This window comes from Halichoerus grypus, chromosome 9, assembly GCF_964656455.1.
Source record: "Halichoerus grypus chromosome 9, mHalGry1.hap1.1, whole genome shotgun sequence".
NCBI classification, from domain to species: Eukaryota; Metazoa; Chordata; class Mammalia; order Carnivora; family Phocidae; genus Halichoerus; species Halichoerus grypus.
The window spans coordinates 113,230,619-113,256,634 of record NC_135720.1 but is presented as its reverse complement, the minus strand read 5'-3'; the positions used below and the strand labels follow the sequence as shown (position 1 = coordinate 113,256,634).

The following is a 26,016-nucleotide window of genomic DNA, read 5'->3' as shown; positions in this document are numbered from 1 at the left end:
GGAGCTGGGGTGTGAGGGAACTGTAATCCCAGCAGTAGGGATGGCAATGGTCATATTAAAGCACTCCTACAAGATAGGCTGGGTGAGGAATCGAGTGTGTCTGCTTGATTTGGGCCTGAATCTCTGGGTAGGAAGATCAGGCTGGAGGCAAGGCCAGACAATGCAGAGTCATTTCAGCCATGTGGTTTGAGGAGCCTTCTCAAGTTGATCGTCGGGCTCAGAAGAGAAGATGGCTCTTGGCTATCACTCTAGGTACAGCTTAACTTAGTAAATCAATCCACAAATGTAGATGAATCCAGGTATGAGCAGGACATGACTCTAGACTCTGCATGGGATGTAAAATCATTTTTAAAAAACCACCTTCATCAGAGGATAATTTACATACAATAAAACGCAACCATTTTAAGTATACAGTTTGATGAGTTTTAATCAACGCATACATTTGTGTAAGCACCACCACAAGCGAGATACAGAATCCTTTAAGATCCCTGTCATTTTTCTCAAGGACTCATCACTTGCTGCAAGATACAGACTCTTAAGAAAGATAGTGAACTCTACAAGGCAGCAAAGCATTCAGTTCCAATAATTGGCACAAATTATGGGGGCTGGGCACTGAAGGGAAGTGTCTGGTCCTAATGGAAATACACTTGGGGCTGGGGGATCTCCATCACCCACAGAGGGTCGGGGAGAATCAGGCCAGTTGCCACAAGCCTAGGTTTTCCCAAAATATCTCAGCAGCCTGAAATGCCACCATGAGTCACCCCTTTGGTTTAAAACGTTTGGTATTCGCTCTGGAATACCTATATTAAAATGCACAGAAGGGCGCCTGGGTGGCTCAGTTGGTTAAGCGACTGCCTTCGGCTCAGGTCATGATCCTGGAGTCCCGGGATCGAGTCCCGCATCGGGCTCCCTGCTCAGCGGGCAGTCTGCTTCTCCCTCTGACCCTCCTCCCTCTCATGCTCTCTGTCTCTCATTCTCTCTCAAATAAATAAATAAATAAATCTTTAAAAAAAAAATGCACAGAAATGGGGCTCCTGGGTGGCTCAGTCGGTTAAGCATCCGACTCGTGATTTCGGCTCAGGTCATGATGTCAGGGGGGTCCTAAGATGGAGCCCAGTGTTGGACTCCGCACTCAGCAGGGAGTCTGCTTGAGATTCTCTCTCCCTCTGCCCCTCTCCCCACACGCACTTTCTCCATCTCTCTCTCTCTCAAATAAATAAATCTTTTTTAAAAAATGCACAGAAATGACCTGACAGCCTTTGAAATGTGTGGAAAGCCAGACCTCCACTAACATGTAGAATCAGTTGTCAGATTTGCCGGCTACCCCTCAGGAGAGGGTACGGCTGCTCGGGACGAACGGAGACATAGACAAAGCAGCGGCTCAGGGTCCTCTAATCCTTGTCTTTTCTTTCCTCTTCTTTCCTTTCCTTCCTTCCTTCCTTCCTTCCTCCCTTCCTTCCTTTCTTTTTTCTTTCTTTCTTCCTTCCTTCCTTTCCCTAGTGAGAGAGTGGGTCCTTTCTTTGAGACACTTCAAATAACCACATGGTGGCAAGCCCATCTGAAACCCGTGGCATTCATTTTGATCCAGAAAGAGGGGAAATGATGTTAGGAAAATGAGTTCAACAGGGCTTTGGGGAGATGCTCAACATGGGGAGTGGGGGTGAACACTCGAAGCCATGGTCATTGGGGCACTGGGACACTGGAGGTTAGGACAATAGGTGTTTCCCTCTGGAAAAGAAAAGACTGCAGAGGTAGGAGATTGCCACCTTCAAATATCTGAAGGGTGGTTGTGAGGCAAAAGGGTTGGAATAGATTTATGTGGTCTGGCTGGGAGTCCGGTGGGGAAAGCCAAAGGTGGCATGTATTAGTTCAATATGAGGAAGAACTTCCTTAAGGTCAGAGCTATCAGAAGAGGGAATGGTTTGTCACAACAAGTAGTGAGATCTCCGTCACCAGAGGCACGTAAGCTGAAGCCAAAACACCTTTTGGCAGGAATTCAAGTTCTGAGTGGGTCATTGGATTAGGTCTCTTCTATCACTGAGATTCTCCAAATTGGTCCACGGCCAGCCCTTGAGAAGCCCCAGTCAAACAAATATTAATGGAGCGACTGCGTTGTAGAAGGCATGATGGGGGGGAACAAAGAACAAAAGCTACAGCCTCTGTCCTCCATGTTACTGGGCAGCTGTGACAGAGGCAGGGTGTGCTTGGAATCACCAAAGGGAGAGAAGACACACACTTCTGAAGTTCAGAAGCAGTAGACCCTGACAGGGGTTAGATTGGGGGCGTGGGGGGGGCACCGAGGAGGGGGTGAGATGGCGCCAGGCCCTGAGAGAAACTTCAGAATCCAGACAGGCAGAAAGAAACGGGAGGAAAGGTGTGGGCACCGGCCAAGGCGTAGGAACCCGGGAGCCGAGCAGGCTGGAGCACAGGAATGAAGGAATGAGAGACGGGGGAGCCAGAGCAGAGGAGGCTGAGAGAAGACTCGGGAAACAGGCCCAGGAAGGCCCAGGAGCCATGGGCGGCCCACAGAGGAGAGGCGTGTGGCCTGGGTCCAGGGTGCCTATTTGGGGTGCACATGGTGTTGTGGGGGGCAGATTTCTCCCCCACGTCCAGTCACGCCGCAGACCACCAGGCATCGTGCCCCAGGAATGCCTCTTCCCCCCTTCCCGCAGCCCCACCATGGCCTCCGGCCCCCTCAGGGCAGTAAGCGCTGGAGAAAGACGGGAAAACCCACAAAAATCTTCCAAATAAGACAAATATGTGGTGCAGACAAAAGCCGTGCTGGGTGGGATGAGGTTTCGGTTGCTCCTCAATGGGGCGGACCCGTCAAAAGTGGCTTTTGGCCGCAGAAAAATGCGTCATCTCTCACTCTCGGCGGGGCGCATTGTCTAGCGACCCCCCAAAAGAGCCCACGCTGGAGGTTCCACAGCGAGGGACTAGGAGGTCAGTCACTGGCCTCAAGGTCACCCACGTGGTCCTGTGCGCTCCCCAGCAGGGGCTCCAGGGGGCTGGGGGGCCGCTTTAAGCTGTCTCGTGATTGCCGTTGCTGGCCTTCCTGTGTGTGGTGAGTGTCCAGAGCACTGCTGGGATGTGTGGGAGGGTGGTCTGTGCAGCCCCCCCTCCCCCCGGAGTCCCATGAGACTTTGAAGGGTGGGGGTCAAGTGGTGCTCCAAATGGAAGAGGCAGCAGCCACCGGAAGTGCCTCAGGGGGACAGGGGGTGCAGGGGGGTGATGGGAGGTGGTGGGGAGAGGCTCTCCCCAGACTTCTGTCCCCCGATTCCCTCCCCACCCCCACACCCCTGCAGGCTCCCAGGCCCCTGGGGTTTGCGTTCCATTTCTGCTCCAGTTCCATGGCAGTTAATGGCCATTGTTCCATGGAGAAAGACAAAAATGTTTTCAGTTTAGAGGCATTGTTTCGGACTTTCTCTCCGTGGGCCAAGGGCCTGGGATGGGAGGCCTCCCCTCGGCAGGGTGGCCCCAGGCAAAAGGAGTTGCACTTGATGTGGGAGGGGCAGCCTGCAGGAGGGGATGAGTGGACTCTTCTGTCTGTCTGTCTGTCAGTGCCGGGTGTCCTGTCTGTCTGTCTGTGCCAGGGGAAGCCCTCAGAGGGGCCAGCACTGGCAAGGGGGCTTCACCCTTAACCCAGCTTTGGTTTCATCCTGCCTTCTGACCCCTGCTAGCCCCCAGACCCATCCTAGTTACTTTAGCTCCTGCCTACTACTTAGGCTCCCCCGCTATGAATGAGTGAGAAACTTTCTCTCTCTGGGCCTCATTTCCTCATGTGTAACATAAGAAGATTCCAAGACTCTTCCTGGTTCTAAGCTTTGGCAAGGACAATTCAATTACCTCAAAGGCCTTGCCTTCACTCCAAGACTCCACTGGTCAGAGCTGGCCTAGAATTTGGCTGAGTTGATAGCTACCTGGGCAGTGGGCTTTGAAAGGGAAGGAACCTGCCCCTGCCATCTTCAATATTTTAAAATTTATCTTGTAGTCTGGAATTCCACCATTAGAGATTCACTCCTTTGGAATCTACTTCTAAAAGCCATTTGTGATAAAATGGAGAGGATGTAACACCTTTTAACACTAAGAATAATCCTTTGTTTATATATTTCTCTTCACAGTGTTGAAGTCATTTTCAGATATACCATCTCATTTGAGACTGCAACAGCTCAGCAATTAGTTGACCATTGGTAGGTTGTGACTCGATAAGAACCTGGACACAGGTGATCGCCTCCTAGGAATTACCTGCATTTTAACAGAGGAAGGTCCTGAGGGTAAGAATAATCACAAAGGAATGCCTGTCTGGTGGCAGAAATTTCAAGCCCAGCAATTTCAGGCAGGAGAGGCTGTCTAGTCTGGCTGGGAATGAGGATGCCACCCCAGAGGGAGTGGTGGGTGTGGGCCCACTCAGCCTGGAGCTGGGCTGGGCCTGCTCGGCAGCACCCCTGCCCGCTGTTGTCAAATCAAGTAACCAGCCCTCAAAGATTCACTGGACCCCGTATGAGGGTGGATCTGCTTGGGCAGGTGTCTGGATTCACAGGAAACACCCAGAGAACAATAATGACTTGAAAAACAGAGTCAGGGAGTGTGTAAGTGCAGAGCGGAGGTACAAGGGAGAGGAAATCAGGGAGGGCTGGGGCAGGGTGAGGGAGAGGCAGAACCTGGAAGGCTAGAGAAGGTAAGTGCAGGAAGAAGGGGGTGGAGGCAGTGGCAGGATTCTCTAGGAAGGGCTCCCTGGGCACAAAAGCTCATTTGAAACTGGCCAGTCATAATTAGAGACCAACCTTGAAACACATTCGGTGTCCACAAGGAAAAAGAATGATCATTTATCAGGGTCCCTAGATCCCAGATAGTTTCTGCACATTATCTCACTTGAACCTTGAACTAGTCTAGATTTTATCACCCACAGTTTTTGGTTTTTTTTTTTTTTTGAAGATTTTATTTATTTATTTGACACAGAGAGAGAGAGATCACAAGCAGGCAGACAGGCAGGCAGAGGGAGAGGGAGAAGTAGGCTCCCCGCTGAGCAGGGAGCCTGATGAGGGGCTCGATCCCAGGACCCCAGGATCATGACCTTAGCCGAAGGCAGACACCTAACCAACTGAGCCACCCAGGTGACCCTATCACCCACAGTTTTACAGAGAAACAAGCTGAGGTTCAAAGAGAGCGTGGAGGCTGCCTGAAGTCATACAGCTGGTCAGTGGCAGAACTGGGAGTCAAACCTGAGTCAGTCCGGGCTCGAAAGCCTGCCTTCTAACCACTTCTGCAAGGATGACATCCATCTGTAACGCGGCCTCCTCTTCCCCCTCGAGGACATTCTTGAGCCACAGAGAGCATCCTTGCTATTTCCTGCACAGGCCGTTCTTTTTTTGACGGGGGGAGGGGAGAGTGCCAGTGAGCGAGTGGGGGAGGGGCAGAGGGAGAGGGAGAGAGAATTTTAAGCAGGCTCCATGCCCAGCACAGAGCCTCACAACCTCACAACCCTGAGATCACGACCCAAGCCGAAATCAAAAGTCAGAGCCACGCAGGCACCCCCTGCCCAGGCCATTCTTGACCTGTGCAACAAGCTGACTTAGTGTTGACAGCAAGAGGAAGAAAGTGTCTCTATACTCCAGGGCTCAGCAAATTTTCTGTAAATATTTTAGGCTTTGTGGGCCATTATGGCCTCTGTTGTTAACTACTCAACTCTGGGGAAAGCAGCCATCAACATTATATAAATAAATGGGTGTCGCTAGGTTCCAATAAAACTTTATTTACATACCTATCTAATTCATACATGTATCCATTCATTGATCAATTCATCTGATTGTTTATCTATCCAAAATATTTCTGCTGAGCACCTTCCATGTATCAGACACTGTTCTAGGTGATGGGAATGCCGTCAACAAGATAACCCCTCCCCCCTTGGAGCTCACATTCTTTACTTGTACCCTCCTTGGTGACTGATTCAATGTGTTTAACTGAGTAGAAGCTCTACTGATCACAGGCTGGGGAGATTACGCGTTCTTTGATGTGTTTTTAACCTAGAGGAAAAAGGCAAGTCACATTGGAGGGTGAAAGGTAGCGCAGGATAGCGGGTAAGATAGATTCCAGAACCAAATCGCCCCTGCCGCACACTGGGACTGTGTCCTCACACAAGTTCTATCACCCCTCTATGCCTCAGTTTCCTCACCTCTACAAGGTGGATGACAACAGTAGCGTCTGACTCCAAGGACTGTCTTGAAAGTCAATTGAGTGAAAATTTATAAAACACATACAAGAATGCTGGACTCATGGGAAACACATTATAAGCTTCTGTTAAATAAAGGAGCTGTCCAAGAGAAAGAAAAAAACAATTAGAGGGGCGCCTGGATGGCTCAGTCAGTTGGATGTTCAGCTCTTGGTTTCAGTTTGGGTCATGGTCTCAGGGCCGTGGAGTCGAGCCCCGAGTCAGACTCTGTGCTCAGCGTGGAGTCTGCTCGAGATTCTCTCTCTCCTTCTCCCTCTGCCCCTCCCCCTCTGTAAAAATGAATAAAATCTTCAAAAAAAAAAAAGAAGAAGAAAAAACAATTAGGAATTAGATCATGAGATGGTGCCTACTAATTCCAACTTCACCAGAGCACTATGTTGGACAAACACTTTCATCTTCCTTTGCTCCTATTTCATCATTTTAAAGACAATATATATAACAACATAAATTCTCACTGCTTCTTTCACTCAGGTAGAGTGAGTCCAAATGACTCCCTGATCCCAGATGAAAGGGAAAAAAAACTTTATTTACAAAACAGGGGCCGGGCCAGAGATGGCCCTCGAGCCATAGTTCGCTGGTGTGCATCATCAGGTGGAGAAGGTGAGATTTATACAAATGGACCAGTTAAGTAACTAGACGAGTGTCGTGGACCAAGGAGCACCCATTAGGTGGTGAGCATGCCAAGAGTCTTTAGCGCTTGCACATTGCAGAGGAGTGGGAGGTGAGAGAGGACAGGCAGGCTGGGGTCCAATTCTGGAAGGCTTCGAATACCAGGCTGTTTATTTAGACTTTACTCTCAGGAGCAAAGGTTCACAATAATGTTCTCCCCGCTTTGGGATACCGTGACAGGTGACATCCATGTGTGAGACTTACCTCCATGAGTATACGCCAGAATAGACTATAGCAGAGAGAAACCAGGCTCTGAGTTCCAAGGAACTCCCTGTGAATGAGTTTATATTTCCAAGTACCACAGATACGGAGTCCCACCCCAGCCCACCATATTAATGTTAACTGTTTATTTTCATGTATTGTGGACAGAGTAAATGGCTGGTATAATATGTTGTGTTATGGGGGTTTGGGGAATTTGTTGAGGTTTTTTGTGGGTGAATACTAAAAATGTATTTGGAACAAAGTGTGTTCTCAGTTTTTAGGGTATAACATGCATCAGTTAAAACTTGTTAATCATGTCACTCAAATTCTCCATTATTCTCATGATGGCTTTTGTCTACTTGACCTGGAGATTTCTGAGGCTTTTCCATGGCCAGAGATTTGTTCATTTTTCCTTGGTTTCTGTCAATGTTTGCTTTATATATTTTGAAACGGGATTAAGAATCATAGAAATTATATATTTTTTGTAAGATTATGACTTCTATCTGTATATCTTGTTTCTTCTAGTGCTTTTTGCCTTGGATCCCATATTGTCTGGTGCTAATATACCTGCTTAATCTTTGTTATCATTTTCTTGGTATCTTTCCTCCATCTGTTCATATTCAAAATGTTCTTGTCATTTGGTATCAAATACATCTGTGTGAACAGCATAGAGCAGGCTTTTGCCTTTAATAGAGGAATTTTTCTCTTTTTTCATGTATTATCTCAATGATTTTTTAGACTTAACCTGTCATTTTATTTTATGCTTCCTCTTTAATTTGCTTTCTTCTTTTTTTTTCTTTTCTTCTGGCTTTTTGTTAGATTAATTTTTCTCCCCTCTCCACCCCTGCCTTTTAATTCACTCTAAATATTTGGAAGTTGATTTTCCAATTCTCCATCTTCTGTTGGTTACTCTCAAACTTGAATCCATATATTCTTTAACTTAGGCTTTCCTATCAATGTCTACAGCTAATCAGGAACTCTGTCTCCTTTAGCACACTTAAGTATTCCTTCTCCTCCTCCATTTGTCACCTCCCAAGTTGAGATCATCTGAGTAGATCGTGGTTCCATATTGTTGTTCTTATTTTTACTTATTTATTTTTTAAAGTAAGCTCCACACCCAACATGGGACTTGAACTCATGACCCCAAGATCAAGAGTTGAATGTTCCACCAACTGAGCCAACCAGCCACCCCCATATTGTTATCTTTAAAATGCTTACATTATGCCTCAATAGTTAGAGTTCACTATAAGTTTTACTAGTTTCTTTGTTCACCATAGTTTCAGCATCCCACGTCTTCCTCTTTCTTGAATTCACTATTTTTTTTTAATTGACGCACCTCCTCTAGGAATTCTTTCAAGTTATCTGAGGGTGGCAAACTTTCTTCTTATAAAACAAAAAATGTGTTAATTATCCCCTTCCTACTTGAATACTTCATTTCCCTTTGGAACTTTGGAGATAGTGTTCCATTGTCTTTTAACAACCAGCCTGATGCCTGATGCCGATTTAATATTATTTTATTGGTGACCTGCTTTTTCTCTCTGGAAGTTTCTAGGCCTTTTTTTCTTTATTGTTGTTGTTCTGAAATTTCACTATAATAATTCTCAGTGTGGATCTTTTTTCCTGGGAACATTCTGTCTAACGATTAATTTCTTTCTTCAACAACTGGGAAATTTTCTTTTATTAGTTCTTTAATTATTTTCTCTCTTCTATTCTCTGGAGTTCTATCCTTTTGTAATGCTTATTAGACAGATGTCTCTTACCTCTTTCTCTCAGACTTTCCATCTTTTTCTCCTTTTCACTGTGTTTAAGGGGACTTCTTCAGCTCAGGTTCCCCTAATAACTAGACCATTAAATTCAACTCAGACCGTCTACTGAGCTTCAAAATCTGATTTTCAATTTTTAAGTTTCTAAGACCACTGGTTGATTTTTTTTTTTTAAGATTTTATTTTTAAGTAATCTCTACACCCAACATAGATCTCGAACTCACAACACCAAGATCAAGAGTTACAGGCTCCTCCAACTGAGCTAGCCAGGTGCCCCTACTGGTTGATTCTTATTTTATTATTTTTAAAAAGATTTTATTTATTTATCTGAGAGAGAGCGAAAGCGAGAGAGATCACAGAGGGAGAGGGAGGGAGAGGGAGAAGTAGACTCCCGGCTGAGCAAGGAGCCCGATGCCAGACTCCATCCCAGGACCTTGGGATCACGACCTAAGCCGAAGGCAGACACTTAACCGATGAACCACCCAGGCGCCCCTACTGGTTGATTTTTAAAATAGATTTATTACTACTTGGAATCTCTTTTTTTTTTTTTTTTTTTACTACTTGGAATCTCTTGAGGATAATAATTATTCTTCAACTAAACTGGTTTGTGTTGTTATTCGTTCTATTATCTCGATTTCTTTGGATGTTTCCTCTTCTATATGTTTAAGTTTAGAGCTATGCTATCCAATACAGTAGCTGCTTGCTATTCAGATTTAAATTATTAGGGGCACCTGGCTGGCTCAGTCCATGGAGAGTGTGATTCTTGATCTCAAGGTCATGAGTTTGAGCCCCACATCGGGCAGAGAGATTACTTAAAACTAAAATCTTTTAAAACAAATTTTAAATTATTAAAACAAAATACAATTAAAAATTCAGTTCCTCAGTTGCAAGAGCCTCATCTCAAGGGCTCAATAGATACAAGTGGTGTGCGGTACATATTGGACAGCTCGGCTACACAATACTGCCATCATTCCAGAAAGTTCTATTGGACCGTACGTACTGGCTTAGAGTTTCTCCAAACCGTAGTTCTATTTTTCCTTAACTCTTTAGTGATTCTTGATATTTTGCTCATCATTGTGTTTGAGGCCGTCTACTCGCCAGCTTTGTATTCACTGCAGCCTGTCACTGGTTATTGAGGGTGGGTGGGAGATGAGCGGCCTCTGACACCTTTCCTCCCAGATGATGGCTCCCTATTTCTCTCTCAGAGTGTCAGAAGCTACATGGAGCATTGCTCTGCCCTCTCTAGCCCCAGCATCTCGGGGCAAATCCACAACTGCCAGCTGGTCATGAGGCAGCAAGGAACATCCCTGGGACCTCTTCTGCTTATTTTAAGTCTGCTGTCTCAGGCTTGGAGCCCTCAAACCATTCTTCCCTCCACAGCAGTCTTCTTCTTCATATGTTTTAGCTGTGGCTCCCTCCAGTTTGATTGCTTTCAAGCTTTGATGCTATTTGCTCTTTCTCTTCCTGGGATCCAACATTTCTTTTTCTTTGCATTTTTTTAGATTTATTTATTTATTTGAAAGAGAGAGAGCGCACTCATGAGTGGGAGGGGCAGAGGGAGAGGGAAAGAGAGAATCTGAAGCATGCTCCACTCTGAGCGCAGAGCCTGACGCAGGGCTCGATCCCACGACCCCGAGATCACGACCTGAGCCGAAACCAAGAGTCAGACACCTAACCGACTATGCCACCCAGGCGCCCCTGGGATCCAACATTTCTGATACGCTGATGGTTCCCTCTTGTTTTCTCACACTGTAATATAGTTATTTTTTTTTTTTCTAGAGTTTTTCTGTTATTTAGTGGATTGGGGCAGGAGAGAGGGCCTTCTGCCAGCTTGACCAAACTTCAACAATACGTTTGTGTAAGCATCATTCTGCTCCTTGTAGGTATGTTTCATAACTAACATTTCATTAAACCTGGTGATTCCCAAATTCAAATGGCTGCATTAGAATCCCCAGGGAATCCATGGACTCCACTCCTGGGGGCTTTGAATGCATATCCTGGTTTGGGAATCATCAGCCTCTGTAGTGGGATGGGTCAAAAAGAGACTCAAGTACTCAAGATAGGCCACCTACTTTGCAGGCTAGTTTGTGGCCAAGGCCTAAATGCCAGGATCTCTAACAGCCCAATCACCACTTCCATAAGTGATTGGACACTGGGTGGTGTGGAGATGGAGAGTCTAGGGGACCTCTTTATCCTTGGACTGCGGGAGGGTGAGAAGTTGCAAAACTCACTGGGGATAACTCAAGGACAAGAGAGATACAATGAGTACAATTGAATGGAAGTAAAATGAATGATCGCTGCAGGCCTCTCTCCCTCCCACGGTGATATCAACTCTGCAAACCCCAAAGATCAAAATGGGGCCAGAAAATTCCCCCATCTAGAGTTTTTTTTTTTTTTTTTTAACTTTAATTGCTATCCTACTCACGGGCCCAACTCCCGCTTAGAGGAGATATATTTACTGGTTAGATTTGCAGTAATGATTATTATTGTTACTGTTAAGAAGAATACACTCATTGTCTCCAATGAGCTCACAATGCTGCACAAACATGACCTCACTTCTCCTCTGAACGGAGCAGGTATTGTTAACTTTGTTTTCCAAAAGAAGGACACAGAGGTCCATTGCAGTCCAATGCCTCTGAGCAAGGCCACACATCAAGAGAGGGAGGGAAGATGGAACCAGGCCCCAGGCCTCTTCCGTTTGAGTCCCAGGGCTCTCTGCACTGGTCTAGGCCCACTTGTCTGGTCAGTGCTTTGACTTCTCTTCCGGCCACAAAGTCGGTTCCAGGGGTCGGAGGCCACCAGAGCCGTCAGAGTCACCGACATGAGATACCATGAGAGGAATAATCATTACTTTTCAGAGGCTCAGCCAAGTCCGGACTCCAGGCTCCGCCATCAAAACCCTCCCTTGTTTGGCCCCCGTTTCACAAGGCTCCAACCTGGCTGACTTCTCTCCCTACTTACTCATCAAGGGACTCAGGTACTTCACCCCTGAATCCCCTCAGACCAAGAACGAGTCACACAACATTTGTCCTTCTGCCCCATGAGGAGTTTCTGCTGCTGGCATGTCCCTTGGGTCGGTGGCAGTATATTTGGGCCACTGTGCTTTCTCTGGGCCTTTGCTTCTGCCGTCCCCTCAGCCCTGTCCCAGAACACATTTTGCCCTTCCTACTCTTCACCCTTCCTACCCAAGCTTCAAGCCTCAACGTGCCCAAGAAACCTTCCCTTGACCTTCCAGAAGAATCCTTCTCCCTCTCTAAACCCCTGCCACCCTTATTCGTTCATTCCACAGCTAATTATTCAGGACTTACTCCGTGAGGCAGGCACTAGGGAAGATGATGGGAATACAACAATGAACAAGCCAGACAAGGTTCCTGCTCTCAGGGAGTTTACATTCTTATGGGGGGAGACAGGAAAACTAAGCAATTCAGTAAGTCAAATATTTAAGAGTTGTCATAAGTATATATGAACATATCCCAAATCTGTGAGGTCTCCCCATCTTCCACTCTCTCCAAGAAAGAGCTTGGCTTGTCTAGGTGTGTCAAAAAGGTTTATATGGCCAACGGGTGATGGCAGGTGAGAGCCGAGGGGCTTGGATGAGGCTGGAAAGGGAGGCAAGTCTAGCCTGCAGGGGCCCTGAAGGCCACACCAAGCACCTGGATTTCATGTTTAGCTTAATGGGAAGATATTGCAAGATTTTCATCAAGGAGTGACATGATTTGATTTATAATCTTTATGACAGAGATTCTCAATGGGGCTGGGGTGGGGGGAGGAGCAATGTTGCCCCCTGCTCCGAAGGGACATCTGACAATGTCTGGAGACGGTTTTTGGTTGTCACAGCCTGGGAGGGTGTGCTGCTGGCATCTGGTGAGTAATGGCCAGGGACCCCGCTGAGCATCCTGCACTGCGCAGGACATCCCCCCACACGTATGCAGAGTGCTGAGGTTGTGAAACCCTGCATGAAGAGGAGTCGGGCTGCTGGGTGAAGAACAGGCTCTCAGGTACCACTCATCTGCCCAAGCAGCCCCTTTGCATTATAACCCGGGCCTTCCGGTGGCAATGCCGTCCCTAAGCCATAAGCGCAGTCGGACTGGCTGAGCGGGGGAGGGGCCCTTCGAGGTATCACTGCGCACGCGCCACCTGCTCCGCGGGGGAAGCCAAGGGATTACAGGGACCAGCTCAAACGGCGCCCTCTTCCTCCGTGGTCACAGCTGAGATCTTCTCATGACAGTTGCTGCCAGGTCCGTACTCTCCTCCTCTCTGACCCCAATGGCACGCGATGCCCAGCACTTTGCAGAGAGTTTATGGGTATTTACAACAGCACGCAAGCCCATCATCACAGCTCCGCCGTGTGAATCAACATAGCATGAAAGGGCTCTCCTCTTGCCCCAGTCCTCCAAGGTGAGGTTGGTTTTAAGATTTAGAACAGACATGATTGAGCTGTGGTGACAATGGGAGGTCTGGAGGAAATGTCTCCCAAGGAGGAGGGGACCGGTGTCTCCTCAAGAGTGGGGTTGACCAAGCGATGGTAGGAGAGTTTGTCTTCTGTGCCCCAGTTATGGACCATTCTTCTTCCACCTCTATGGGGTGTTTTTTTTAGGGGGATGTTGTCTGTGTCATGGCAACTTTGAAGAAAGCTGTAGAAAACTTCTCTCTGGGAAAATGAACACTGAAGACAAAAGTTTATTTACAATTTAGGAGATCCTCAGATCCCCTTGAAGCCTATCCATGACCTTACAAAATAATTCACACCGACATGTAAATGACTAACAGGGTTCTGTATTTCCATCTTTTTTTTTTTTTTAAGATTTTATTTATTTATCTGACAGAGAGAGACACAGCGAGAGAGGGAACACAAGCAGGGGAGTGGGAGAGGGAGACCAGGCTCTCCACTGAGCAGGGAGCCCGATGCGGGGCTCGATCTCAGGACCCTGGGATCATGACCTGAGCCAAAGGCAGGCGCTTAATGACTGAGCCACCCAGGCTCAGCCATCCCTGTATTTCCATCTTAATGGGGAATAAAACCCTTAAGCTAAAGGAACTGTTCTTACTAGGGGAACTACTCCATCAGTGGGCTGAGACCCTTTCTAAAGGGGATGGGAAAGCATCTCCTAACTTCTGAATCTTCCCATATCCCTGCTGTACCTACATATAAAACTGGGTTTGGAGGTGGGGAAGCAAAAGAGGCAACAGGGGCTGTTTCTAGGCTAATTTGGAATCAAAAGGCCACCTGAGACTTGACCCAGTGGGGCTTGTTGGGACCACAGTACCAGATCCTCCTCGTCAGCCCAGAGCATCTGATCTCGTTAATGGGCCAATAAAAATTAGGGGGACAAAGGCCAAGCCCTGGCAGCTCAAATGAATCTCCTCAGCAAGAGGGAGCAATCTCGTAAAGAGTTGTAACTGAGCAAACGGAGGACTCATTGCGTTTCATTAACTTTAATAGTGCTCGTTATGTTGGCTTCCAAGGGCTGTGGGATAGAGGAGAGAAAGCCAGACTCATCATCAGCGCTTGGGAGTGGGCTGGCTCTCGTGGGCACCCCTGAGGTGAGCTGGAAGTGGCTGGTCTTGCTACCCCCACGGGCTCCCCAGCCCAGCATGACATCCTGGCTACACAAGCAAGAAGCCCAGGCCTCAAGGACTAATTCTTTCCTGCCAGGGTGGAAAAAGACAGGGACAAAGAGCTTGGGGCAAACCATCTCCAAGCTGGGCAGGCCACCTGGCTCTGGGCACCCACATAGAGGCCCTTCCCGGGACATCCAAAGTCTGGCTCCGATGCTCACCAAGCCCCCACAACAGGATCCTGCCAGCCCAGAGCCTGGCCCCGGGGCCATTGTCAATGCCGGTCACGTCCCTGACCTCCTTCTTCTCTATCCCAGACGTGTACACTGCCAGAAAAACGGAAAACAAACAAACAGGGCCAGCAGAAAACACATCACCAAACAAACCCGCCTCACATTGTCCTCTGCGGTCGGCCAGGGCCTGGAGCCCGAGGCCACTGGCCTGGAAAAGCCCAAACAGCTCCCTAAGTGCAGCCCCTGAGCAGAGCCTCCTCCCACGGCAGGGTCTGCGTTGCCTCCTCCCCGGCTGCTTCCTTCTCTTTCTCCTTCTCCATCTTTCTTTTCCTTCTAACCATTCTTTCCCTCCCTCTTGCTTTTTTTGCGTGTCTCCCCACTGCCCCCCCCCCCCCCGCCTTCTCTCTGTTCTCTTTCTGCATCCATGATGAAATAAACTCTCTAAACATTGAAGAAATCCTGCAGAGTACATAAAGCCCAGAGTATATAAAACCAATTCATGACGTGAGCCAGCCACACTGTCGCCTTGCTTTAAAGTCATCTATCAGGGGTTCCAGACCCATGCACAACCCCTTAACATCACGTGGAAACCCGCTCTTCATCGTCTGGCCCACCTTTCAGATCTCAGTACTTGTCCCCGTCAGTACTTGTCTCAAGTTGAGCTACATTATTAGTCCCCTGGAGACCTTCCCCCCTCCAAGTCCTTGCTCACCTCATTTCCACCACCGGGAAAGCCCTGGCCCTCTTCATGCAACTCCACATATGGGAATTCGATGTATTCTTTGAGGTCGTCTTTAAACCCTCCCCTCTGGGGCGTCCCCCAGCTTCCAGCTGGAATTAATCTGTTTTCTTTGTGCCCTCATTACAATTTTATGTTGACACCTTTGTGTTTGGGCATTTACCATGTTCTGCCTTATATTCTAATTATTTAGATGCAAATTTCTCTCTCCTACCTAATTATGAACTTGAAAGCAGAATTTATGTCATCTTTGAGTTCCCATCTCCTTTAAGTTCCTGGCACATAGTAAGTGCACAAAGAATGTCAAACTCATTAAAAATCGAATCCACGGTTATAAGAAGCACACATACAATTAATTCCACATCTTGACTTCACCATTTGCAAATTTGTTTGAGGCGCTGGGTTCCCTGAGTAGGCTCCCCAAGGTCCGATTTCAGGCGTTTGCCAAGGGCTGGAGGATGGTATGTTAGATGGCGGCACCTACTGGCTAAGGGTGGCATTACAGCTTGGGTCCGCCACAGAGGAGCAACCCAATTTCTCAATCAATCGCAACAGGATTGGACCAGGGCGTGGAGGGGAGGGTGAGGCAGAAGAGGACTAGAATGAGTTCCTCTCGCTCCTCAGGAGCTTTAGGCTGATCATGGGGAGGAGCATTCCTGAGTCCGGGCCAAGGCTTGCTCTCCACCAGCGCACTGCAGCCTCCCGCAGACTGATAATTTTGCAGGACCAGAGTGAGCCAGACACAGCCTGGCTGTGATGCCCCCTTAGCTTTGCCAACCCAGCTTGACATGATGCCTGGGACAGCTCTCCACCTAAGACAGAGGAAGAGAGGTGGCATGAAGGGAGAGCCTCTTGCCAAACAAGGGAGGCAAACTTCTGTACGGATATTGACACTCCTCATAAGCACACAGCTGGCAAACATTCTGACCCCTTCCTTGCTGCAAATTTTCAGCTTCTCCTAACAGGATTCTCAGTCCTGTGGGAGCCCTTCTCAGAAAATACAATAGAAGCTATTGGAGAACTGAGTTTTTAAAATAGCCATTCATTTTATGAATTGGTTCATGAATACCTTGAACTTTGCCCCAGTGCCTCCCCCCATCCTTTCTTTGATCTGAGGTACCCAGAGGAATTACGCCCTGTCTCTGTCTCTCCAACTTTTCCTCTGGGGAGGGAACCCAGTGGGGATTTGGGGGAGGAGAGCCACAGGGAAACAGGTCAGGAGGAGCAAAGCTGAGCCTGCTCTCAGCGAAGTTAGGAGGTTCTTCAGGAGCGTCCCTCAGCCCCTCCTCAGCCACACCTTTGTTAAGGTTTCAACTGATAATTAAAGATTTAACCAGCAAAGGCTTAATCTTGCTACCCTGTCTCACAAGGATATTTGTATTTAGGACTCAAGGAACACAAGGTATAGCTCAAAGGAGTGATCCTCTTATGATGGGATTTTCAGCATTGGTGGGAAGGATCTTTGATGGAGCAGTTGAAGGAGGATGAGGGACCTGCCTCCTGAGCCTGCTTCCCCCAGATAGAAGCTGCCTGTGGACTTGGCCCCATCCACCTTGGCCCCTGGCCTTTGGGGAGATCCTGAGCTCTGGCTTGCGAGGTTCCAGTTCTGCTTGTCTTCCAGAATCTGAGAGTCTCTAGCCAGAGTCACCTCCTAGGCCCCCTGCATCTCGGTGGTTTTTCTTCAGCTTGGAGCCTCCACACTGCCCCTCCATTTAACCCTCTGCTGCCACCAGTCCTTTCAAGAACCCAAAGCATTCTCAGGCTGGTGGAAGGCAGAGAGACAGGTCAAGAGATGTTCCTTGGGATTCCCTTGAATCTCCTTGCGATTCCCATGAGCTCACTATTCCTTCATTCTTTCATTCATTCAACAAACATTCACTGAGCTCAACTATGTGCTCGGGGCTGGGGATACAGTGGTGACCAATGGGTCTCGAAGGTTTGGAAGACCAGTGAAGGGAAACAGACCATTATGGTACTGCATGGCCAGGGCCATCACAAGGACCACTGAGCTCTGGGCCTGCAACAAGGCACATTTAAGCTGGATCTTGAAGGGTAGCTGTGGTTTTCCAGCTGGCAAGAACATGGCATATGCCAGGCATGGTGTGGTCTGGGTACAGTGATGGCGAGATCAGAAGACAAACATGTCATTGGAGAGAAAGGTCCAAGACTGGCACAGAGGGCCACATGTGCCATACTAGGAGTCTGGAACTTACCCCTGTTAGCAATGGTCCACAGGAGACACAGCGAGTGTCGGAATGGAGGCAGTGGCTATGGGGTTGACAGGAGGGATGGATTTGAGGGAGGTTTCACAGGATCTAGTGGTCTAGAGATGGAAAGAAAAAAAGAGTCCTTCTGGTCCTAGAGAAATCCAGCTGGGGCTGCTGAGTGGGTTATGGGGCCATTAACCCCAAGGTGGAGGTCACAGGAAGAGGACAGGTCAGGGGAGAGTGTTGAGAGGAACTGTGAGTTTGGTTGGGTGTCGATTCAGCTTGAGGTCTTGAAAAATGCCATTGGAAAGAGCTATAAGTAGGCAGAAATATAGAACTAGACAGAAAAGAGAGGAAGAAGCTAGAGAAAGAGATCTGAACATTGGACACATAGCATAAAAGCTAGAAGAAAAACAGGGGTTAGGGATGTAGATCTGGGAGTCTTCAGCACATTGGTGGTAGCTGGAGCCATAGGGCCCCACAGTGTGGAGCAAACTCTCCACCTACTTTGTGCTGGGATTTCCATGAGACTTATCAGCAGTAACCCTCCAACAACCTGCAAGGTCAGAATTTCATCCTTCTCATTTGCTGGATGAGGAAGTTGAAGCTCAGAGATGTGAAGAAACTTGGTCAAACTCACCCACTGATGGGCTGGGCTTTGAACTTAGAACTGTCTGACCACAAAGCCAATATTCTTTTTACCACCCTTGCTGTCCCGGGTGAGAGTCCCTAGGGAGGTCACATAATGTGAGAGCTGAGAAAATCCAAGCTAGAAACACTTAAGAGGCCAGTGGAAGGAGAGCAGTTAGCAGGGGATCTGGGAAAAGAAAGGGCTCCAAGAAGGGGGAGAAAAATGTTCAGAGGCTTCTGATGACGCAGAGAGGTCAGGCTAGATAAGGACTGGCAGGCAGCCCGATAGGGAGACAGGGAAGTCACTGGAGCCCCAGCAGATGTGTGTCAGAGGGGCCCCAGGCCAGACTGCACTAGGGTGAGGGGTTAAGGGAAGCAGCAAAGTGGAGATGGAGAGCAGGCATGCTCCTCCTAGAAGTTCAGGAGCCTGAAAAGACAGAGGCAGCGGGGTCTGGGGAAGTTTGTAGGATGCTGCAGGTTATCCTGCATTTGTAGGAGAAGGAGCTGAGGTGAGGGATTCAGGAGAGGGAGGGGATAACTGACAGCCCCAGCTCCCTATAGGGCCAAGACAAGATGGGATCCTTGCCCATGTATGCAGGATTGGCCTTGGCCAAAAGGAGGGACCCCTCTCTCAGCAGTAGAGGGAGAGGCAGTTGGGGGATAGGAGGTTCTTGCCAGATGGCTTCTGGCTTCTCCATGATATAGGAGTTGAGGGTACTGCTGGGAGAAGTCAGGGGGCTGAGGCTGGCAGAGGGGAAACCAAAGTTTGGAAGAGCAGCTGTGTAGAAAGGGACAGGGCACAAACTCCGGGCTGTTTGGAGACTCGCCTTGTGATGTGGAGGGGTCTGGAACCACGCATTGGTGTCGATGCCAATTGGCAGGCTGGGTATTTTCGTTTCCTCCATGGAAGCAGCCAGCAAGCAGGTGGGAAGGAAGCAGGTGGCAAAGTGACTCAGGTGTGGGGGTGGGCAGGGAGGAAGGGCTGGGAGGACCCTGGGACGAGGGGCCAAGGAGGCCACCCAAGTGGCCAGAGGAGAGACTGGAACAGGTATGGGCAGCTTGGACTGGGCTATCCCCCCTCCCCACCCAGGTCTTGGCAGGGCTGCCAGTAGACCTCTCTTGTAAAGGCAAGACTAAGGGCCTTGGAGCAAGTTAGTCCTAGAATCCCAGGGCCAGAACAGACTTCTGCGGAGAGCATTACTTCCAATCCTCTGCCTATATGGCCAAATGGCTCCGGAGCCATCCCAGACAGGTGGGACACAAGGACTGAATAGGATCAACGTGTCCGCTGACCTGGAATGATTCCCCCCTCCCACCTTTCTTCCATTTCTTTGGTGGTGGTTGTTCTGAGCATTCTCTTTTTTCTCCGTCAGTCACTGATTAGTGTTTCTATTTCTATCTTGTCCATCGATTTCTTTCTAAGTGTCATCAAGATTCACCTAAAATCCCTCCTCATCCATGAAGTTTTCTTGGATGATCAACTTCTGTTTGCTGACTTTCCGGGGCACTTTCACCCAGATTGCTTGATGTTGCATTTGCATATGCATAGTCTGTTTTGCATATACAGATCTTGTCTTCCTGGTGAGATTCCAGCCCTCGGGGGGGATTTGCCTTCTGATGTGGAGGGGTCTGTAACCATACGCACTAATGTTGATATATCTCTTGGAGTAGGGAATCACATTTTCTATTTCTTTTGCAGGCCCTAGAGGGCCTAGGATGGCGTGTATTGCAGAGAAGTTATGTGATGAGTACCATATTCCACCTGATGGAAGGATTCATGACTGATCAAATCATCAGGAAGAGGAAGAGCGAAAACCGGAAGAGGTAGGACTGGCAGCTCTGAGGGTACAGGCTTAGGAGCACTGATCCAAAAGTCAGAAGTCAGGGGAGACATGGATTCTGCTTCTAGCTTTGCCTCTTAAATTTGTGTGACCTTGAGCAAGTCATGTGACCTCTCATTAGACAAATGTGATGCCTAAAGACCCCCTTTTTATTTTTTTTTAAGATTTTATTTATTTATTTGACAGAGAGAGACACGGCGAGAGAGGGAACACAAGCAGGGGCAGTGAGAGAGGGAGAAACAGGCTTCCTGCCGAGCAGGGAGCCCAATGCAGGGCTCGATCCCAGGACTCTGGGACCATGACCTGAGCCGAAGGCAGACACTTAACGACTGAGCCACCCAGGCGCCCCTAAAGACCCCTTTTTAAAAAGATTTCTTTATTTACTTGAGAGAGAGAGAGGGAGAGAGAGAGAGAGTCTTAAGCAGACTGCACTGAGTGCAGAGCGGGACACGGGGCTTGATCTCACAACCCTGAGGTCACCACCCTGAGATCAAACCAAGAGTTGGATGCTTAACCGAATGCATCACCAGGAGACCCGATGGCTAAAGCCTTTTGAAGTTGTACTCCTACATGATCCTCCAGAGCAAGATGACTGCCCTATTCCCTCTTATATGTGAAGGGGCTGGTCTGTGACCCTCAGCCTGCCCCAGATGATTAAACTCTAACAGTGGCCAGAATGTTAGGTCTCTGTGGATTCAGAGGAGGCAGCATAGAGAATGGAGGAGGCACCCAAGCTTCAGAGTCAAGTCTGGGCCCAAGTCCTGGCTTTGTCCTTTCTTAGTCGGTCATCTGGGCAGTTTGACCTACTTGAGCCTTAGTTTTCTCATCAACAAAATGGGTATAACAGTTCTTGCCTGATAGGCTTGCAGTGGAATGCCTGTTACAGTGCCTGGCACATATAGAAAGTACTCAGTAAATGGTAGCTATGAGCTCTAATTTGTCTTAGTGTCTGGGTCTTCTTCATGCAGGGTAGGAGGTACAAGATGGTAGAGAAAGAGGGATTCTGGAGCTACCCCACCTGGCAGGTGAGTGTCCTTCTACTCTCCAACTTGAAAGTGCTGTGGATGAGTGCAATGTGTTGGGATGCATGGCATTTCTGGAAACTTCTCAGTAAGAACGTGTGACGGGGGTGCCTGGGTGGCTCAGTCAGTTAAGCGTCTGCCTTGGGTTCAGGTCATGATCCTGGGGACCTGGGATCGAGCTCCACGTGGGGCTCCCTGCTCAGCAAGGAGTCTGCTTCTCCCTCTCCCTCTACCCTTTCCCCCACTCTTGTTCTCTCTCTCTCTCAAATAAATAAATAAAATATTTAAAAAAAAAAAAAAAGAACATGTGACAGATGGAACCTATTGGGGGTGGTGAGAATTGAACCAAGCTGGTTGTACTCACACCCAGTAGCATCAAAGTCTGGCCCAGGACAAGACCGCTTCTTCCCAGGTACTACTATATGTTTACTATTAAAAACAATGGTAAAAACCATTGTTCCTTCTGAGTAGTCAGAAGAACAGCAGTAGTAGCCGCTGCCTACCGAATGCCTACTATGTGCCAAGGGGGTTTCCATTCATCATTTCATTTAATTAACGCCATAACATTTCGAGGTAGGTGTTTTTATTCCCTTTGTGGGAAGAGAAAACTGAAGCTCACTGAGATTGAATAAGTTACCTGAAGTCACATAGCTAGAAAGTTAACAGAGCTGAGATTTGCCCTTTTTTTTGAGAGAGAGAGAGAACGAGAGCAGGGTGGGGGGCAGAGGAAGAGGGAGAGGGAGAATCTTAAGCAGGCTCCACGACCAGCACAGAGCCCAACACGGGGCTTGATCTCACAACCCTGAGATGGTGACCTGAGCCAAAATCAGAGTCAGATGCTTAACTGACTAAGGACCCAGGCGCCCCAACAGAGCTGAGATTTGAATCACAGGGTTTCTTTTACTCTTGAGCCCATGTAGTTAAGCAGTGATGCATGCCCACCTTTGAGGTAGTGTGACCATGATGTAGATAAGGAAGCTGAGGCTTAGAGAAGTGAAATAACTCAGCAGAAACAGATAGATGGCTGGAAAATGGGAGAGCCTGACATTGTCCTTGGGATGGTCTAATTCTGACGTGTACATGTTCTCCATTAGACTAGACTCCCTGTCAAGGAAGGTCACTGGACCCATTTTAGAGATGGGGGAGCTGAGGAGCCCAGAGAAAAAGCAAAGGCTCATGGAAGGAGACTTGGCAGGGGAGGGGAAGTCTCTGAGTGTGCTGGGGCCCTGGCAGAGGTATCCCTAAGCAGGATCAGGCTAGGTCCCCAGCGCAGTTCTCTCCCTAGACATTTGCAGGGCAGATTAGAAGGAAATGACTGTCAGAAGCAGAAGTGAAGGCAGAAAGCCCGAGAGAGTGTGGGAGGCCCAGAGAACCCTGTGACACTTTGCTCCTGCCGGTGAGGGTATGGCATATGCTGCTGCTTTTGTAATACCACTTGCAAGTGCCATCTCATGATTTCTTCCTTGTCACCTTCCTGTGTCACTACCCAGCTGTGAGTCCCTGCGGAAGTGGACAGGGCCAAGGGCCGTGGGACCAGCCTCCCCAGTTCACAGTGCCCAGTGATAGAAGCCTTGCTTCTGCTCCTGCAGAATCGTCTGCAGGGCCAGGGGTGGGCTGGGACCAGACTGGATGGTGGGGAGCAGAGCAGGGATCTGCCTCTTCTGCCCAGATGTGGAGGAAGCTCACCCAATCCTGGAGGAGAGGAGAAAAAGCTGGCAAAATGAGGGGAAAAAGGAAACTAGAGTAAAAGACACCGAGCCTCCCAGAGACTTAGCAGCTAAGGTGGGGCAATGGCCACGCTCAGGGGACCAGGAAATCACACTGAACTAGAGACAAGGTTTGAGGTGACCTCTTAATCTGCCCCTACAGAATCCTTCATGCCCACCTCCCCTGTGGTTTAGAGGGTGAGCCAGAGCCCTCCTCCCTAGGGACCCAGAGAAGCTCACACGAGCGTCCAAAGCAAGGCACAATGCAATCTCCCTTCCCTGCCCTGGGGAGGAGGGCTTCTCAACTCTCTCCCTGTGTCCCCATGTAGATCAGGCACCATCTGGCAACCTCCAATTCTTCTTCTTCTTCTTCTTTTTTTAACTACTCTCTTGTTTGGGGCAGAAAGGATGGCAAGTTTGCACTTGTCCCCCAGCCCTATACATAATTGGTGGCAGCAGGCAAAGCAGCTTCAAGGGGAGGGGTTTGCCAATGGAATGAAGGAGGGAGGGAGTCCTAGAGTGACAGAGCTGGAAAGGACCTGGGAGATCACTTGACCCAAACTTTTGTGGCCTCCACACCATCCCTGTGATCTGTGTGCTTCCATCCCTACCATCATCTCTCATGCCAAGCAGGAGTTCTCAAGACCTCCTCCCCTAGGCTTCCTAAGGGCACTGTCTCCTGCCTCCTTTCCACCAAGGAGCTAATCCACCCTCTTGTTTTCTAGATAACACTGAGGCTCATTGAGATGTGATTTGCCCAAAGGCAATCTTCATCCCAGGATAGAGCCAGGACAAAACCCCAAATGCTTGAGACTCTTTCCGTCCTCCTACTCTTCTATTCAATCCCTAGGGAAGGAAGGGCTCAATTCTTCTCCCTGGGGGCTCAGGAGACCTCTGACATATCACACCTGTCACCTAGCTGATGTAGGCTGCCAGTGTCAAGGTTGTCTAAGAACGGAGTTATTTTCAGGATGATTCTGGTCATTTCCCTTCCTCCCGGGTATCCTGAGGGCTTTGTGAGGTTAGCCTGGGTTCCACTTGCCTCTTACCTGAAAAAAATTGGTTCTGAACCGTAAGTGACTGCCTGGAACCTGGCATGGTCTCAGGCTGACTGAGCTCCACACTCCAAGAAAGCCCTCACCACCTTTTCAAGGGGTCTTTCCCTAGGATGAAAGGAGAGAAGACGCTGAACTCTAAATCCACCCAGGAGGCAGTGTCCATGGTTCAGAGACACTGCTCTTTGTATACTCTTTGCCCTTATTTTTTGCAAATATCGTTTATCTTTCCTCCGCTGCCAGCAGTTGGAGATAAGAAGAGCTCAGAATGGACTGGTTGGGACCACATCTTGAAGCTGTGAGGGCAGGTTTAGAGAAGCGTGCTGTGCAGATCTTTGTGTCTGTATTTACACGCATAGGCATATTCCTATGGGTTAGCTTTTGCCCCTGTGCTGAGTGCTTGAGAGTGTTTTATATGTGAGCCCACCTCTATATGGGTAGGGTGACTCAGTGGGCTACCTCCAAGGCCTTAACTGCAAGGGAGTCTACCCTGGAGCTGGCAGTTTGATCTGGGGGAAGGCTACCTTCTTCTTGGTCCTCAATTAAAGTGGACTCAGCACTAAGAAGGAGCACTGAGACCGGGGGGGGGGGGGGGGGGGCGGGGGGTGGTGGAGGTAAGAGTTGGCAGGGCGCCCTTCGGCCCGAAGTCGGAGCCCCTCTCGGTTTTTCGAGGTCCTATGTGGCCGTGTCTCGCGTGACGGGCTGTGTCGGGCGGGCGTGCCGGAGTGCCCGTGCGATCCCGTCCGCCCCAGCCTCCCCGACACCCCGAGCTCTCTTTGTCTCCTCGTGGAGGTGTGCGTGCAAACCTGCGTTGCACGGCCCTCATCTCGTGCGAGCGCCGGGGCGCACCCTAGCTCCCCCACTCTTCCCGCGGGGAGAGAGAAGGAGCCGGAGCCCGGTGCTGTTTGGTCTGGAGCCGAGCGGGGCTTGCATTGATCCATTGATTGTGCGCGGTCTGCGCCTGACCTCCCTGCTCCCGGGGAAGCCGTCTCCATGGAGACCGGGCCCGCTCCCCCAGCGCCGGATTGTAAATTCCTGCAGGCAGCGGCCCGGCAGCCTGGGGAGGGGGCCGCCGCGCCCGGGCGCGCAGGGGGAGCGGCCGCCGCGCCGAGGCCCCATTTGAAAGAAAAAAGGGCACGAAAAAGGAGGTGGTGGAGGAGGAGGAGGGGGAGGAGAAGAAAACGAAAAGGAGCGAGGAGAGGAGGAGAAAGAGGAGGAGGAGGAGAAAGGCGAAGAAAAAGAGACGGAGTCTGAGAGACGGAGAAGGAGCAAGAGAGGAAGAAAGAGAGGCAGAAAGGGCGTGTTTCTGGCGCTGCGTTTCCCCTCCCCTTTCTCAGGTCCCTCGCTCGGGCTCTGCGCGCTCTCCCGCGGCAGCTCTCTCCCGGCGAAGCTGGGAATTGGGTGGGATTATACCGAGCGGCCCCGCCGCCGCCGCCGCTAGCAGAGCCGGGCTCCGAGAGGGCGGGGGTTCCCCTCCGTCATTGGCGCCGGGCGCCCCCAGCCTCGTCGCGCTCTCCGCCTCGCTCTCCCCGGCGTCGGGCCGGGAGAAGCCGGCAGCATCGCGAGCCTCCCGCCGAGGGCGCCGCGGTCCGCGCCCCGCGCCCGCAGCCCCCGGCCCGGCCCGGGCGGGGCGCCCCCTCCCCTCCCCCCTCCGGCGCGCGGGGCCCCGGCCGGCTTCCGCCGTCCCGGGGCTGCGAGACCGGCCCCGGCCGCCCGGCCGCCGGTGGCTCCAGCCATGGGCTCGGGGCGCGTGCCCGGGCTCTGTCTGCTCGTCCTGCTGGTCCACGCCCGCGCCGCCCAGCACAGCAAAGCCGCGCAAGGTAAGGAAGGAGGGGCGCACGGCGGCGGGGGCTGCGGGGGCCCGAGGGCGGGGGGGGGCGCGATTTCCGAGGGGCAGGGCAGGTGCTGGGAAGCGTGCCGCTGTCAGAACCCAGCACCGTGCACCCGCACTCCGGCCGGGGGACCTGACCTCACTCTGGGCGCTGCGTCCCGGGCAAAAGGCTGGAGGAGCCAGGAGCGACACGGAGGAGTGAGAAGTTTGGGGGGCCCTAGGCAGAAGTCGCCACGCACCTCAGAATTCTGCCCGACTTCGTTGCCACCCCAGCATCTTCGAAAGACTTCTTGTCCTCCAAAAGTACGAGAGAGGATCTTCTCTTCTCTCA

The 26,016-nt window shown here is 50.0% G+C and overlaps 1 protein-coding gene across 2 annotated transcripts in view; it reads left to right on the top strand.

The window, feature by feature from the left end:
* Window positions 1-25,589: 25,589 nt before the first annotated feature.
* SCUBE3 (signal peptide, CUB domain and EGF like domain containing 3) overlaps window positions 25,590-26,016 on the top strand; it is a 33,307-nt gene continuing 32,880 nt past the window's right edge. For both annotated transcript variants that reach the window (XM_036096202.2, XM_078055448.1), the window contains exon 1: window positions 25,590-25,674. In XM_036096202.2, coding sequence (XP_035952095.1) covers window positions 25,590-25,674 — 85 coding nt within the window. The remainder of the gene's footprint in view (window positions 25,675-26,016) is intronic.